At 38.1% G+C, this 16,623-nt stretch overlaps 4 protein-coding genes and 1 pseudogene across 7 annotated transcripts; 3 read left to right on the top strand and 2 right to left on the bottom strand.

Annotated features, from left to right (window-relative positions):
* The first annotated feature begins 1,625 nt into the window (after positions 1–1,625).
* LOC106329296 (glycine-rich cell wall structural protein-like) lies at positions 1,626–2,452 on the top strand. The gene has a single exon (XM_013767932.1). It carries the CDS (start codon positions 1,720–1,722, stop codon positions 2,221–2,223), a length of 504 nt encoding a protein of 167 aa, XP_013623386.1. The 5' UTR covers positions 1,626–1,719; the 3' UTR covers positions 2,224–2,452.
* A 1,294-nt stretch (positions 2,453–3,746) lies between these two features.
* Positions 3,747–6,133, top strand: LOC106329837 (annotated as a pseudogene).
* Positions 6,134–6,620: 487 nt separating this feature from the next.
* LOC106333351 (putative vesicle-associated membrane protein 726) lies at positions 6,621–8,160 on the bottom strand. Of its 3 annotated transcripts, none has more exons than XM_013771804.1 (5): positions 7,938–8,160; positions 7,394–7,535; positions 7,170–7,290; positions 6,955–7,017; positions 6,621–6,805 (listed from the first exon to the last, which is right to left on the bottom strand). In XM_013771804.1, the coding sequence occupies exons 1-5, from the start codon at positions 8,158–8,160 to the stop codon at positions 6,659–6,661; spliced, it is 696 nt and encodes a 231-aa protein (XP_013627258.1). In that variant the 3' UTR covers positions 6,621–6,658. The 3 variants fall into 3 exon arrangements, with proteins under 3 accessions (XP_013627258.1, XP_013627259.1, XP_013627260.1); XM_013771805.1 differs by having other exon boundaries at positions 7,971–8,160; XM_013771806.1 differs by having other exon boundaries at positions 8,085–8,160.
* A 1,654-nt stretch (positions 8,161–9,814) lies between these two features.
* On the top strand, positions 9,815–13,680 carry LOC106335509. Of its 2 annotated transcripts, XM_013774049.1 has the most exons (17): positions 9,815–10,057; positions 10,281–10,398; positions 10,472–10,659; positions 10,733–10,840; positions 10,922–10,986; positions 11,089–11,194; positions 11,275–11,358; positions 11,466–11,612; positions 11,699–11,827; positions 11,932–11,999; positions 12,142–12,175; positions 12,261–12,345; positions 12,500–12,567; positions 12,654–12,767; positions 12,839–12,961; positions 13,076–13,167; positions 13,274–13,680. In XM_013774049.1, exons 1-17 carry the CDS (start codon positions 9,923–9,925, stop codon positions 13,368–13,370), a joined length of 1,761 nt encoding a protein of 586 aa, XP_013629503.1. In that variant the 5' UTR covers positions 9,815–9,922; the 3' UTR covers positions 13,371–13,680. The 2 variants fall into 2 exon arrangements, 1 of the variants encoding a protein (XP_013629503.1); XR_001268733.1 differs by lacking the exons at positions 12,654–12,767; positions 12,839–12,961; positions 13,076–13,167; positions 13,274–13,680 and having other exon boundaries at positions 12,091–12,175; positions 12,500–12,532.
* A 120-nt stretch (positions 13,681–13,800) lies between these two features.
* On the bottom strand, positions 13,801–15,744 carry LOC106335508 (pentatricopeptide repeat-containing protein At2g32630). The gene has a single exon (XM_013774048.1). The coding sequence runs from the start codon at positions 15,691–15,693 to the stop codon at positions 13,840–13,842; it is 1,854 nt and encodes a 617-aa protein (XP_013629502.1). The 5' UTR covers positions 15,694–15,744; the 3' UTR covers positions 13,801–13,839.
* Between the last annotated feature and the right edge of the window lie 879 nt (positions 15,745–16,623).

Here is a 16,623-nt window from a genome sequence, read left to right as displayed (position 1 = left end):
AACGGCTCTCCAACGGCTATAATATTTCCTCGGAATTCATCGGTTTTTTCCGAGGAACAGAGTTTTCCTCGGAATTTCCTCGGAATATTCCGACGGACTGTAGTTTCCTCGGAATTCCGTCGGTATATTCCGAGGATTTCATTTTCCGTCGGAATGTCCGTCAGAATATCGCTGTTTTCTTGTAGTGTACCTCCTCTTGGGTCATCTTTTATTAGATCAGTCAAGGGTCAAGGTACATGTGTCTATGTTGAAGATGGTTTCTAGTTAAGAGTCTTGTATGAGATCGGAACGTACGATTTAACAAAATATAGATGATCTCATACGCTCCATAATGCACATTAGTATGCATTACCCAAAGTCAAATTGTTTTACCATCTTTTATCTCCCAGTTAGAAGCTTAATTAGATGTTTCAGCATGAAAAATGGCTCGAAATACAAGTTAAATATTTTGTATTTTGCGATAGGATACGTTATCTATAATAACTGCATGTTCTCAAATCTCATGCAAATCAACTCAAATTTACTGTATATGAGTAATCTATAATATAACTGACCAAGCCGACATGAAAATTTGTCTTCTAAAAGTAAGTTGGTAAATGGTGCATATAACAAACGAAAAAGTTAGTAAATGGTGCATGTACGTACTGTTTTTCTTTATGTGTTGGTTTGTACATTGAAAAGTTAATTCTGTGTTTGGTAATTTGGTATGAACCATTAATGACACAATAAATGAGATCGCTTCTTTTTCACAAATGAGATCACATTTAGCGTTGTCTGAATAATGCAAAAAGATCCTTCAATTATTGAGGGGCTTTATAGTAGAGCTACTAGAGCATGCCCAACTATTAAAGGGAAATAAATCGGCCACGATTTATCAAAATTTGTTTTTTTATGACCGCACAGTTTATTCATGTAGTAAATTAATTTTTCTCAGTACACCAAAAAGAAAGATATGTCAATGGATTTTAAAAAAAATATGTGAGGGATCATAAATATGCTGGACTATAAGTCAAGAAATGGCACTTATTTATACAGAAAATCTAACTGATGATTGCTATGAACATGAATTAAACAATGTATATATCCTTCAATTTCAGGTTCTTTTGCTCCCAACATTCCAGAGTATTTTATTCATTTTTCATCGGAAACTGATGCATACAATTCACTTTGTATGCATATTTATATATCGTAGATATCAATTCTTTTCATTTTCTTGTTTTTGTTGGATGAGATCAGAGATTCAACTGTGCAGTTGGCAGACATAAATAAATTGTCCAATGACAGATAGACATCATTTAATATTATTGTGGTATACTCAACCAATTATATTATCTTTGCTTTATTACAAGTTGAACACCGGTTAGTTCAATGCCGGTTTTCCTCATGGTTATCTCTACTCTGAATGCATATAAGTTTATTGAATCCAGATTCAATTACATTCGTTAACAATCTTAAAATAATTACGCTACCCATGCGAAATTTGTCAATCATAAAAATGAATATAGAGAATATAAAGAGAAACTAAACTAAACCGGACTTAATAAGAACCCAATAAAAAGGATGCCAAACCGGTTATGTTACGTAGTCACGAGTAGTAACGATATGCCTATATAAACAGACGAAGACTAACAAGCGTCACTGACACAACTATCTTCTCCCTTTCATATCCATCAACTAAAACTCGTGGACTGAGTTAATTAATTAAGAAACCACTTACTTATGGGTTCAATTTCCCGTAGGGCGTGTGTGTTTATCTTTGTATTCGCTCTTGTCGCCGAATTTGCCTTCGGACATGTCGAGGTTAAGGACGACAAACACTTGTTTCACAAACCTCGTCCATTCTTCCACAAGAAGGGTTTTAGAAAGGGTTTGGGAGGCGGAGGCGGTCTAGGTGGTGGTGGAGGTTTAGGTGGCGGTGGCGGCTTGGGCGGAGGAGGCGGTCTAGGCCATGGTGGCGGTTTAGGTGGAGGTGGCGGTCTAGGAGGTGGTGGTGGTTTGGGCGGAGGTGGTGGTCTAGGAGGCGGTGGCGGTGGTGGTTTGGGAGGAGGAGCTGGAGGAGGATACGGTGGTGGTGCGGGAGGAGGACTTGGGGGCGGTGGCGGCGCTGGAGGAGGAGGAGGATTTGGTGGCGGAGGGGGATATGGTGGCGGCGGAGGTTTGGGCGGTGGAGCGGGTGGTGGTGGAGGATTTGGAGGTGGTTATGGTGGCGGTGGCCATCACTGATGAGTGATGAGGCTCATGCTCATGCAATCGTACGTTGTTATTATTTTATTTAATGAAACATGATAATTAATTATTACAATAAAAATGATACATTAGCAATTGTGTACGTCTTTTCTATTAATTTTGAGCTGTATTGTAATGCTATTTTGATGTTATGTTTCGGTTGGTTTCAAGTTTCAACTTTCAAGTTTGGTTAATAAAATGGTTGCTTTGCTTTTTGGCAACAGTTTTTGAGTGGTTGTTTTTATGTTTCTATACATGGTTACTTAATATTTTCCCAAACTACGATATGTTTGTTACCATGGTACTCATGATGAAATTGATCATCTTATAAAATGTCAAGTAAATTATTCCACAATAAAGTTTTGGAGCATTTTACAATTCATTGCTTCTTACACACTGGGGGGCTCATCAAGCCTAGAAACAGTTACGATTGTTCCGGTCTTGCATTTGATCTTTGAATGTTTACTAATTAAATGACTGGCGTTGTAATGAAGCAATATCCTATGTTCTTATATCTTTATCCAATGCTTTGTTCTGATTTCATGTGTTTTAAATTAAGAAACCTGGATCTTAGTCTTATATATATGCATATCCTGGTGTTCTGCCTCCAACTTCTCTTAGGAAGAAGAGGATAGATGAAAAACCTTAGTTATGTAAACAAAAACGAAACAGAGGATTGGGAGAAAAAGCGGAGGATCACACCATATTAAGTTCCCAAGTCTTAAAAATTACCACCGACAGGGAATTTTTCTGAATTCAGAAATGCTTTGACATTTTTGAAAAATGACAAATAATAGATGACAAGACAGAGACGTATTATAATGAAAGCTTAAGTAAATTAAAAACAAAATCATCACTTCGTTAATAAAAGAAAACCAACTAACTAGGCTTGACTTGTACAGAGGAGGGCTAAAAGCAAAGGAATTATATGATTCAACTATAACAGAGGGCTCATGCATTCGTATCGTACGCTATTAAACATGATAATTAAATGAACCATAATGCCAAAACAGTGCCTATTTACGTTTTTTAGAATAAAGTAGAGAACAATTTCCTGAAGCGACGTGGCAATGTGGCATAATACATACGGACGACGGGGCGAGCAAGAGACCGACACTTTAATAATCGAGGCCAAATCCAATTTCTTGAGTAGTAAAATCAGAGATCATAGCTTTAATATTACAACGGATGCGAAAAAGATTAATATGATTCGTGTTTAATTATTTATTAGCTTATCGAATATTAGTTTATAGAGGTTTTTAGAAAAAAACTACAAACTTATGCGATATTCCAATCCGAGTTACACGTTAGAAAAATTATCAAACGTGGAACCTACTCCAATCTCTTGTGCAAAGTGTTCATACTTTTATAAGCCAAGTAGTCTTGGGTAGTGCCACACTCTGTCTCCTTATTTATACCAGCATTTTGACATGTTCGGTCTTACACCAAAAAAAAAAAAACCATGTTCTGTCTATTTGCTCAACCAAAATTATTCTTCTTAAAAGTCTTCGAAGAAGCAAATGTCGAAATGCTCTATGCATTTGAATTTTCTCTTGGTGCTCTTATTCTGTTGTGTCTCTCCTGCAAGCTTCGACCTTTTGTTAGAAAATCCTGTTGTTGGTCTTGTTGCGTGTAGTCCCGGTCAGATTCAAGCTCTGACGCAGTTCAAGAACGAGTTTGATACTCGTGGTTGCAACCATAGTGACAACTCAAATGGAGTCTGGTGCGATAACTCCACGGGTGGGATCACAAAGTTACAACTCAGTGATTGCCTCAGTGGAACCTTGAAGCCCAACAGCAGCCTCTTCAGTTTGCATCACCTTCGTTACCTTAATCTGTCTGAAAACAACTTCAGTTCCTCTTCACTTCCCTCTGAATTTAGAAATCTCAAAAAATTAGAGGTCTTGTCTCTTTCCTCAAATGGTTTCCTCGGTCAGGTTCCTTCCTCATTTAGTAACCTAAACAAGCTTTCTGTTTTAAGCCTTTCCGATAACGACCTCACTGGAAGTTTCCCTCTTGTGTGGAATCTAACCAAGCTTGCACTTTTAGACCTTTCTGATAATCATTTCTCTGGACCTCTGAATCCAAAAAGTGCACTCTTTGAGTTGCACCAGCTCCGTGACCTTTTTCTTAGCAATAACAACTTCAGTTCTTCACTCTCTTCAGAATTTGGCAAGCTCAGTAATTTAGAGGTTTTGTATCTTCCTTCTAATGGCTTTTCCGGTCAAGTTCCTCCCACAATTAGTAATCTAACCAAGCTCAAAGTTTTAAGACTTTCCGATAATCACTTCTCTGGAACACTGGCTCCTAACAGTGGCCTCTTTGAGTTGCATGAGCTCCGTTTCCTTATGCTAGATTACAACAACTTCAGTTCCTCACTCCCTTCTGAGTTTGGCAATCTCAACAACTTAGAGTTTTTGTATCTTACCTTTAATCTTTTCTCCGGTCAGATTCCTCCCACAATTAGTAACTTAACATCTCTAGTTGAACTGTTCCTTGACGGAAACGAGCTCACTGGTAGTTTCCCACTTGTGTGGAATCTAACCAAACTCTCCATGCTAGACCTTTCAGATAATCACTTCTCTGGAACTCTGAACCCCAACAGTGGCCTCTTCGAGTTGCACGACCTACGTTACCTTAACCTAGGTTACAACAACTTCAGTTCAAAACTCCCTTCCGAATTTGGCAATCTCAGCATATTAGAGGTCTTGTCTCTTGAATCTAATAGCTTCACAGGGGATATACCGCTTTCAATATGCAACAGAAGCTCTCTTTTTAGTCTTGTTCTAAGCTACAACAGCTTCACCGGTCAGATTCCTCGTTGCCTCAGTACCATTCCATTTGTGAATCTTCGAGAGAACAACTTGGAAGGAAGACTTCCAGACAATTTTTACGTCGACGCTTCTGTGCAGACGCTTGACGTTGGACGCAATCAGTTAGTCGGGAAGCTTCCAAAGTCTCTTATAAATTGCTCCTCTTTAAGGGTGCTAGTGGTTGACCACAATAGTATCAAAGACACTTTTCCTTTTTGGCTCAAGGCTTTACCAAATTTGGAGGTTTTCATCCTTCGTTCGAACAAATTCCATGGATCTATTTCTCCTCCTGATCAAGGTCCTCTGGGGTTTCCTGAGCTGCGGATACTTGAGATATCTGATAATAGTTTCACTGGAAGCTTGCCACCAAATTATTTCTTGAACTGGAAAGCATCATCGCCCACGCCAAATGAAGATGGGGGTGGTTTATACATGGCCTACAATAAGACTGCTTATGCTCCAATATTATTATACCTATACTGATGTATTAGATTTGCAGTACAAAGGTATATCAATGGAGCAGGAGAAGATCCTTACTTTCTACGCAGCCATTGATTTTTCTGGAAACAAACTTGAAGGACAGATTCCTAAATCCATTGGTCTCTTGAAGGTATTGATTGCACTCAACTTATCCAACAATGCCTCACAGGCCATATCCCTCTGTCTTTGGCCAACGTTACGGAGCTCGAGTCACTAGACCTATCAAGCAATCACCTCTCAGGGACCATTCCTAATGGACTAGCGAGCCTCTCGTTTTTGGAGTACATAAATGTGTCTCACAACCAACTCAAGGGTGAAATACCACAAGGAACACAGTTTAGTGGGCAAGCTGAATCATCATTTGAAGGAAACGCAGGCCTTTGTGGTCTTCCTCTCCAGGAAACTTGCTTTGGGAGTAATGCACCACCAACACAACAACCTAATGATGAGGACGAAGAAGAAGAAGTACAAGTGTTGAGCTGGAAAGCAGTTGCATTTGGGTATGGGGCTGGAATGTTGCTTGGATTGACAATAGCACAAGTCATTGCTTCATTCAAGCCGGAGTGGCTCACCAAGATAATTGGTCCGTATAAGCGCAGAAACCACTAGCTTTGCTTTTGTTTGAGTTTCATCTTTCCTTGTTTTTATCAAGTATTGTGGTTTTGTACTGAAGCATTTCCTTATGTTTCTGTTACTTTGTTTGGTTTCTTCTTCTATCAAATAAGAATGGTGTGTTTTCTGTAGTCATATTCATATGAGTCTCTGTTTTTTTTATTTTCTAATGAGGAAAATGGTACAAGGCAAGGACCATGACCATCCGCATAAGCGCAAAGGCCTAATCTAATGTTTCTTTACCTAATGAGAAAAATTAGGAGATTGAAGGAAACATCAGAAACCCAAAATTAAACTTATAGATTACAAAAAAAAAACCATGCCTCACCATGAGCACAACTGCACAAGTACCTAATCTTATAAATAAGTAAACCCCAACAGCTCACATCTGTTTCAAAACATTCATACCCTAAAGGATTATTTCTCAATAAGTATCATCATATTCCTTTCCCCTAATAAAATTATAAAAGAGACAATATGGGGCTGGTAATCTCTCAGTGTGTTCCTCTAATTATTCTTTTCAAGTTTTAAATACATTTGAAGCCATGACAAACCGAGAGGATGATGATGAGAATCAAAGCAATGATGATACCAGCGACTATGAGCTTAATCTTCATGTTCTCAAACCACATCTTTCTTCTTATCTTTGTTCCTTGCGTTCTGAAATCTTGTGCCTGTAGATATTCGAATTGGAAAAATATAAGAGCCTACCTTATATGCAATGCACATATGATTTTCCCTTGATTGAATGAATTAAATTGCTGAAGAAGAAGTTTATCAAAAACAGCTCAGACACATGTGAGTGGAAGGTAAAACTACTAACCTGTGAACGAAGGTCTTCAGTTTTGTCCACTAGAAGCTCAATCTTCTCACCACGGTCAAGGACCTGTGATTAAACGAATTACGCAAAGCTCAGTCAGTTTTGCAGAGGTGGATTACTTGAGATTTTTTTTGTCATATATTAAGCCATTTATGACAAACATGTTCAAGTTAATAAAGCAGAATTGTGAGATTTGACATATTATATACTATTCTGACCTTTTCAATGTTCTCCATCATAACACCTTTCACCTCAGTCACCTGAGCCTTAACCTTAACAAGTTTGTTAATCTCCTCAGGATGATCCACACAGTACTGCATATGCTCCTTCAGTTTAGACCTTTACAACCAAAAAAGTTATATATAAAAAAAAGATATCCACAGAGACTAACTAAAGAGGAAGTTTGTGTGTTTGACATTTTGATGGTAGAGTTATAAAGTACCCAAACTCTTTGTTCAAGCTATTGGGTTTAGCAGTGGTAGCCTTTCCACCACCATATCTCTTGTTGAAATCTTCTTTGACTCGCTCCAAGAAGGCCATTGGAATCTGCCTTCCAACAGATTCAACAGCAACAACACAATACGCTACACAACCACAGCACATACAAACATTCTTTTGTCAGATCCATGAGACAGATCCTATTGTGTTGTACACTAGTCAGAGCAAGAACTAAGTACATAAACGCATGCAACTGATCAAGAACCAATTCATCAAACGTGAAGCAAACGACTAAGCCTTGTGAAAACAAGCCGTAAATAAAAAGCTCAACCGAATCAGTCACCAAAAAAAAAAAAAGATCCAGAGATATCCGAACCAAGAGATGTAGCAGTAAGTGAAAAAGAAAAACATATAATCTGATTCGACATACATCTATTAATACAAACGAAAACTAATTTCAGACATACATTGGCAAGAAACCCTAACATATGTCGAAAACAAAGGACCTTTACAAAAGCAGGACAAATGCCATAAATATACAAACCAACAAACGTTGTGTTCGGGTTGATAGAGAGACTCACTGAAGCCATTTACGACGAGGTAATTGAAGGTGTGACCGTCGCAGTTGTAGGTAAACTTGTTGTTCGAAGAAGGAAGCTTTTGGAGGCACTGTGCAGCAACTGACGTAAAGTTACCTTTAAACTCAGTGTACTCGGCGAGTATCACCGTGCCACGAGCGACGAAGCTGTAGATCAAATTCTGTTGTCCCATTGTTATCTTTGTCCCGAAGAGGAAGAAGAAAAGCAAACCCTAACGCACCACAAATCTGAATATTGAATTCGATGAAAGATAAGAGCAGTTTCTTGTTTGTTTCCTTGGTGTGCACGTAAGTAAGAAAGATCCAAAATATAAGGGAGAATGAAAGGGAGAGAGAGAGATGGGGACTACTCTGCGATGGTTTGAAACTGTTTTGAAAGAAAACAAAAACACTAAACAAACAACAAAAATTGAAAACGCTGGATTTTCGCGTGAGGCTCAAGAAAGAGAAGTTTCCCCTTTTATCATGGTTACGCCCAAATTAGTTAGTATTAATTGAATATTTCATGATTTAATAATCAGTTATAGTTGATTAATCCTTTATTTTATGTATGTTCTTTCTAGGTTTGAATTCATATATGTTTTATATTTAAAACATTTTGATTTGTGTAAATGATGTATCTAACAGGTGCATTTTCTTACATCATATTGCTTTGCAAAACATATATTAAAGCAAGTGAGACTATATATAAGCAGTGACTATTAAACTCTGTACGTCTACCAAACACCAAATTGCCAGTCATTTACCCTCTTGTGAGGATTAATCTCACATAGAAGAAGAACTATGTATTTATGAAATTTGTTTGTCTCTCGACCCCTCGTCTCTAAAGGCGCAAAGAATTACACTCAGATTCTGATGTGGAACCCTACCTCTTGCCGGCCGGGATGATGAAATCCACTGAAATGTAATGTGGTACCGGTTCAAGGAAACATGACATAACATGCGACTAGCAAGGAAAATATCAAAACGGTATACGATCGAAGAGTTGTCAAAAAACGATGACTCAAACCAATGGATTACTGCATGTCACCACTCACAAATGGATCAAATGGTCATGAAACGGCTAAAGTACATGTTTAAATATATACCTCTGTTATTAGTAAAACCGTTATGTTGCTAGAGTAGCCTAAATAAATAGCTGGAATTGATCTGAATTTCATGAAATATTATACATGGAAAATGTTTTAAAGAAAAATAATCTGAAATTAGCATGTATGGTCGTGATAGACGATTTTAGAGTCGGATTCCAAAACTTTTAAAGTATTTAATGTTTTAAAAAAATCTTGTTGCAAAGTAATTGTGTTTTTCATTATAAATTTAATGTTTTAAACTTAATGATATTTTATTTAACCAAAACAAGTTTTATAAAATTAACCTTTTTTAATATGAGTGCATTAAACTTAAACATCAAATAAAATCGCGGTCGAGTAATATATTCATTATGTTTCAAAATAATATATGTTTTATAGAGGTTTCACATATAAAAATAAAACATATTAGTTTTGAGTTATAAATATATATTTTGTGATTTTTTATTTTCCATATAATTTTAAATCCAATAAAAATTTAATAAGTGTAATTACTTTTTTGAAATTTAATATGTTTAAAATAATTATTATCTAAAATATGCATAAATTATGAAAGGAGTATATAACATATTTTTTTTTTTTGCACGCATAACAGATTTCTAAATTGTAATTCCTACTATATACTCCGAAAACCGCAGAGGTCATTTTGATGGCAGTAAAAGAAAAAACATTAGCGTCCCTCGTCTTTGGTTGTACTTTTAATTTGGACCCAGTGTTTTCGTTTTTAAAATTTGGTCCTGTAACGTGTCACATTCCCTAACACATCGCATAATCTCCCAGTGTTATCACAAGTTCTTATCTCTGGATTTCAAAAAGTCGGCCCTGGTCTCCTGATTCTGTGAAGCTCATGGTGGTTTTACAGATTCAGCAGCTCAATGGGTTCGTTAGTTACATATCAAGGTCTCGCACAAGCCGAGGAAGAGGAAGAAGAGCTTCGACGACAGTGTGCGTTCAAACACAAGTGGCTCCCTCTAGAACACAGGTCTAAAGGCTTTCTCTTTGAACTTCGACTTGTGAAAATTTCTATCGAAACAGCTCGAAAACGTCGTGTAACGGCTTAAAAGAAGTTGCTTGCGTAATTTCTACTTCATATGAAACATAAAGTTTCGAGCTTTATCATAAACAGAGATGATTTTGCTGTCTGCATTGTGATGAAAAGTGTGCTCCATTAGCTGAGTGTGAGTTCAACCATTTGAAAATTGCAGAGGATAATGGAGAAGCTTGCAGTTGGTGGAGAAGCAGGAGGTGCCGGTGGTGCTTACTCCTACAATGCCTTGAAGAGACTCGACAATATTTGGTCCAACATATGTACTCAACCAAAAGGTATAACAAAACAACTGTTACCCATTCTTATAAATCAAGAAGATGAGTCTTTGCAAAAACATGTTGCATGCAGGACCACAGGAAACACAGCAAATAGTTTCAAGGGTCTCTGGCCTTTCTCAAGACTATGGTATGGGGAATAACCTCGTTGGAACCTTTGACATAGCACTTTGTGGGGGCACTTTGGGGATATTTCTTGCAACAGCTTTATGTGCAAAGGGTTTGAGAGTTGCTGTGGTGGAGAGAAATGCTATCAAAGGGGTAAGTAAAATCTTCTAAACTTATGTTGTGGTTGGAGGAGCTATAGCCTGATTATACTTTGTTAATGGTTTAGAGGGATCAAGAATGGAATATCTCAAGAAAAGAGATGAAGGAGCTTACTGAAGTTGGAGTTTTGACAGAAGAGGAGATTGAAGATGTGATTGCTGCAAAGTTCAATCCGGTAAAGATTCCGTTTCAGCAAGTGAATGCATTGATGCTCTTATTTCCATGATGCCTTAAGGTTAGTTCTGAACTAATGCAGAACAGATGTGGATTTGAGAATCTTGGTGATATATGGGTTGAAGATATTCTCAACCTCGGCGTCTCGTGAGTCTTGTTCTTCTCTATTTCTCTGACACAAAGGAAAAGAAAACTCCTCTTTGTCTACTTTTGAAAGTTATGAACTGGATCTTCCATTTTTTGTATCAGTCCAGCAAGACTTGTGGAGACTGTGAAACGACGTTTCGTATCTCTTGGTGGAGTCATTTTAGAAGACTGCAGCCTCTCTAGTATCACCATCTACGATGATTTAGCTGTGAGTTATCTGATGCTTCTCTCTAAGAAGAGAGTGTTAAGACATAAGGATCTGAACTGTTTGAACATTTTGATTGATAGGTTATGCAACTTTCTAAAGGTGACATATTATCTTCTCGTCTGGTCATTGATGCAATGGGAAACTTTTCTCCTATTCTGAAGCAGGTCATTTTCACCTTTCATTTACATGAGTTAAACTCTAGCTTAGCAATTGCACTTTTGAAAACCACTGATGAGATTTACTGTTCTTGGTATCTATACTGCTACAAAAGATTAAAGGTGGTAGAAAGCCAGATGGAATGTGCCTTGTTGTTGGATCTTGTGCTCATGGTTTTAAGGAGAACTCATCAAGCGATGTCATTTATAGTAGTTCATCAGTGACCAAAGTCGCAGATGCCAATGTGCAGCTCTTTTGGGAGGTAAACAATCTTGTGTTTATTCCACCCTTCCTACAAAATTCACTTAACGATCAAGAATCTGAGGCTCTGCTTGTTGTCGCTTGAAGGCCTTCCCGGCTGGTTCTGGTCCACTAGACCGGACTACTTACATGTTCACTTACACTGAACCGCAATCAACATCACCCAGTTTAGAGGATTTACTTGAAGAATACTGGAAACTGATGCCAAAATACCAAGTCAGTTTCCACCACCTTATGTCCCATCAATCATAGATTATTTTCCATCTTATGGTGAACCTTCCATAAAGTTTCCTTCTTTTCATGTTGTCTTATTGCCGCAGGGAGTCTCTCTTGATGAACTGGAAATACTGAGAGTTGTATATGGAATCTTTCCTACATACAAAAACAGGTACTATCACTGATGTCATGAATCTCTTTCATCTATGGAAGTTGAAACTCTTTATACTTCTGTTATACTGTTTGCTAATTTCACACAATAGTACTGCTGCATTCTGACATGTCTAACCTTGTTGGGTTGGACTTATCACCAGTCCGTTACAAGCCGCCTTTGATCGTGTGTTACAGGTTGGTTTTGTTTGTTCACTTGTACATATGTTAGTTCCAAGAGAAGCATAAACTAAATGATCAAAGTTTCTTACTCTCAATGCAGTTTGGTGATGCTAGTGGGATTCAGTCACCTGTTTCATTTGGTGGTTTTGGAAGTTTGACCAGACATCTTGGAAGATTGTCCAATGGTATATACATATATTCACTCTCTGACAGTACACTTAACGTCTCCATGTATCAAAGAACATTAGATAACTTTTCTATCATGACAAGTTTAAGAATACATTTACTGAACTCCTTAGACTTGCTGATAATCTTATTCTTCAATTATTAAATACAAAGGAATCTATGAGGCAATAGATGGAGATTTACTGGACTCAGACAGCTTATCAAAGCTAAATCCTTACATGGTAAAGCTCTGTTATCCTGAACAGTGTCTAATTCTTTCTTCCTTGTCCATTAACTTCACTGAAGCCGTTTGTCGTTTGAACAACAGCCTAACTTGAGCGCGTCATGGCTGTTTCAAAGAGCAATGTCTGCGAAGCAAAAACTCGATGTTTCCCCTAGCTTCACCAACGAGCTTCTCCATGTAAATTTTAGTTGCATGCAGGTGTGTATACTTTTACTCTTTTATGTGGAGAGTAGGAGATGAGAGCTTCTAAGCAAATGGTTCTTTTGTAGAGATTGGGCGATCCGGTTCTCAGACCATTTCTTCAGGATGTAATACAGTTTGGTCCTCTAGCAAAGACACTAGGCCTTGTCATGCTGAACAAACCTCAGATAATTCCATCCATATTCAGACAGGTAACATCTTTTATCCAAAACCCACTGCTGCATCTTTGAGCCAGAAACTCCAACATAAGGTTTGAAAATGCTCTCCACTTGTTGATGAAATCTGGTTTGTTCGGTGATTTCCAGGTCGGGATACCTGTGTTGCTCGACTGGTCAGTTCATTTTTTCATGCTGGGCTTGTATACATTCCTCTCCGCATACATCGATCCAGTAATAAGGTGAAATGTCTCTGAATCTCCTTAACCTTTGCTTAAACCGCCATGATTGCTGCATAATCGTTGTTTGTGGTCCCTGAACCTTCTGGATATGCTGTGTACTCGTCAGGCCATCTTTGGAAGAACTTCCATTGAAGACGAAGTTCCAGTGGAAGAGACGTCTAGAGGCCTGGAAGTATGGAGCTGGCCTCGATTACGAGTTGTGATTCCGTCCATCTTTCTCAAGAGTGGGACACTAATCTCTTTTTGGTGTCAACTCAAGTTTAAAAGTTCATCATATCTTCAATCTCCAAGACATTATCGTCCATAGTACATATCTATCTTCACAAGCTTCATAATATCTGCCTTCTCTAGCTCTTCATTCATATATACACACAATCAACATCTCAGTCCTTAGATTTGGTGCACAGGGTTCTAGAAAACTCCTTTGATATCAACTTTACATAAAGGTCCAAAGGCTTTGTTTACTGGACAGAAAAAATTGTATAACAAAAGAGTAAAGTTTTGTTATCTTTACAGCGTACTTACGTAGACACAATGGCCGATACATTACCTTACCGCAACTCTCTCAAAAAAATGTTTCAGAGGAAAGGTTGACTCGAGTAAACATAAGAGTCTTCAACCATCAACAGGTAGATCTCAGGGTTTACCAGCTCAATATTTGATGATCAGTTTCTAAGTCTCGGGTGAATGCAAACTTCCAACGAGTGCAGTATAAACCTTATTATCTATTGTAAACCCTTTCCTCTTCATCTCATCATAAAATCCAAAGGCTTCGTCCGACTTTCCAGCTTTGGACAAACCCGAGATCATCACCGTGTATGTTACAGAACTCTGGTCCAAACCCTTAGACCCCATCTCCCTAAAGAGCCTCAATGCCTCATCCACGTTATCTGCAATACATTCCCCATGTATGAGCGATGTGTAGGTATATGAATCCGGATCCATCCCTTTTGCTTCCATATCGGCCCTTAGTTTACGAGCTTCCTTTACTTTCCCTTGTTTGCAGCACGCATCAATCATCACATTATACGTAATCGCGTTGGGCTGTGATCCCTTGCTGCTCATCTCCACAAACAGCCTCTTTGCCTCCTCAATGTTCCCTTCTTTGCAGTAAACATCGATCAAATTAGTATAACTAACCGTGTTAAGCCTCACACCACCTTCCATCATCCTGAAAATCCATTCCTTTGCCTCATCATACCTTTTCAATCTATTCAAACAGCTAGCAATAGTATTAAAAGTGAAAACATCAGCTTCAAACCCTTTCTTCTCCATCACATCATAAATCATTAAAGCTTCATCAATCATCCTTTTCCTACAGTACCCATTAATCAACGTATTGAACACAACTTGAGTGATATCAACCCCTCGGCTTTGCATCTCGTTCATCAATATCTCAGCCGCACCCATCTCCCCTACCTTACACACCCCATCAATAAGCGCCCCGTAGGTATGACTACTCGGCGAAAGCCCCTTCTCTACCAACTCATCAAACAACAAAAACGCTCTCTTCACATTCCCTTTTCTACAATACAAACTTATCATAGAAGTGTACAAATAAACATCCAACTCCACTCCTCTCTCACGCATTTCGTCGAACAGGTTCTCCGCGTCACCCATCCTCCCGTTCTTAACACTCAGCTCCATCAGAAGCGTATACGTAACCTTGTTATACCCCACTCCACCTTTCCTCATCTCCTTCAAAACCTCCTCCACACCGGAAAAGTCTCTAACTTTAACATATGCGTTGATGATGGTGTTGTAAGTGTACGCTTCAGGCTTGATTCCTTTTCGATAAAACTCTCTCACCAGCTTCCTACTCTTCTCAACTTCGCCTCTTCTACACAACCCTTCGACAACAATCGTCAACGAGTAAACAGTTATCCTCACTCCACAATCAACCATCCGCTTGAAAACCTCCAAACAAAGATCAATCTCCAACCGTTTCTTCGCAGCTACAAGAAACACAATGCACGATCTCTCATCGATTTTCATCCCTTTCTCCACCATGTAATCGAAAACCCTTAGACCCTCTTGGAACATCCCCTTATCCACATAAACCCTAATCATCAAATCGAATAAAGTTTCCAAAAACTCGACCTTTCCTTCGTAAACACAAACGCTTCCTATGATCTCAGCCCCATCGGTGGAGATTGAGTTCAGGAGAGACTTCATCTCGAGGAATCTTCGGTCGGTGTACAGGCGGTGGGATAGGGCTACCGCGGCGGCGAGGTCGGGCTTGAGGTGGGATTCGAATGCGTTGAGGAGCTTGAAGAAGTCGACGCATGATTGAGTGGGGAGAGATGGTGAGGAGAGGACGAGGCGGGTTACGTTTGGGTTCAGGTTGAAGAGGAGAGATGGGTTTGATTGGAGTTTTCCGACGGTGGATTTTTGAAGGTAGGTTGTGATTCTTGCGGCGGTTTGTTTGTCTGAGATTGGGAGCGGGGAAGGTGTTTGGTTTTTAGTTGTGATGTTGAAGAGTCGGGAGAGTTTGGCGGAAGACATGGTTTTGATTTGTTTGTTCATGGTTTTGTTTACAGAGGAGGAAGCTCACTGCTGAAGATTCAAACTCTACTCAGCTCTGTCTTCACTTCTCTTATCTTTGGATGTTTATTATAGGTACATGGATGGACCCAAAGAACAAGTGGGCCAATTACTCGACAGGCCCAATTAATAATGATTTTTTAAAATTGTGATGGAAAATTATCACAAAATCTGTCATATTTATGTGGCATAAAAAAATCTCACATAAAAGTCTGAGATATGTTTGACTAAAAAAAATGAGATAATCACTGCTTATGTTGAGCACATGAAGAATTTATAAACCATATCATATTTAAATTCTATGTTGCATTACACATATGTGTGTTTGGCTTCCACTCCAGCACTCCTTCACCCAAGTAATTTCCTATTCTAGCGGAAATAAAAAATTGAGGATTTTAGAAGACGGCAACAATCTTTATCTGCGGATTATTTAGGGTAGGACTGGTTTTCCCGCTACCACCCGCAAACACAGCTGATGTGGTTTGTAGCGGTTGTTGGCATTTTGCAACAATCACTCAAACCGATTCAAACCGCTCTAATCCTCATAAATTCAAAAGCTAGTTTTAACTAGCGTTTGCGGTTGTGGGCGGCTGCAGGAAAATATATATATATATATTTAAAAATAAAAAAATATAAATACAAAAATAAAAAATATTTAATAAAAAAATTTTAATTGGAATTATAAAAATACTAAAATATATCTATTATATTTTAACTAATATTATAAAATTTAAAATAAAAATATTTTCTATAATTTTTAAGAAATTTAAAACTATAACTTTATAAATATAATTTTTAAATTTATTATAATATTATGATTTTTGATATTTTTATAATTATATAAAATGTAAATATTGTTAATTTATTATTTAAGTGTTGCTGTATTTGGTAGTTAACCAGTCATAAGTATCC

Source organism: Brassica oleracea, chromosome C3 (genome assembly GCF_000695525.1).
Source record: "Brassica oleracea var. oleracea cultivar TO1000 chromosome C3, BOL, whole genome shotgun sequence".
In the NCBI taxonomy this organism is placed as follows: domain Eukaryota; kingdom Viridiplantae; phylum Streptophyta; class Magnoliopsida; order Brassicales; family Brassicaceae; genus Brassica; species Brassica oleracea.
The sequence above is the reverse complement of the archived record's forward strand: the minus strand, read 5'-3'. Positions and strand labels throughout refer to the sequence as shown.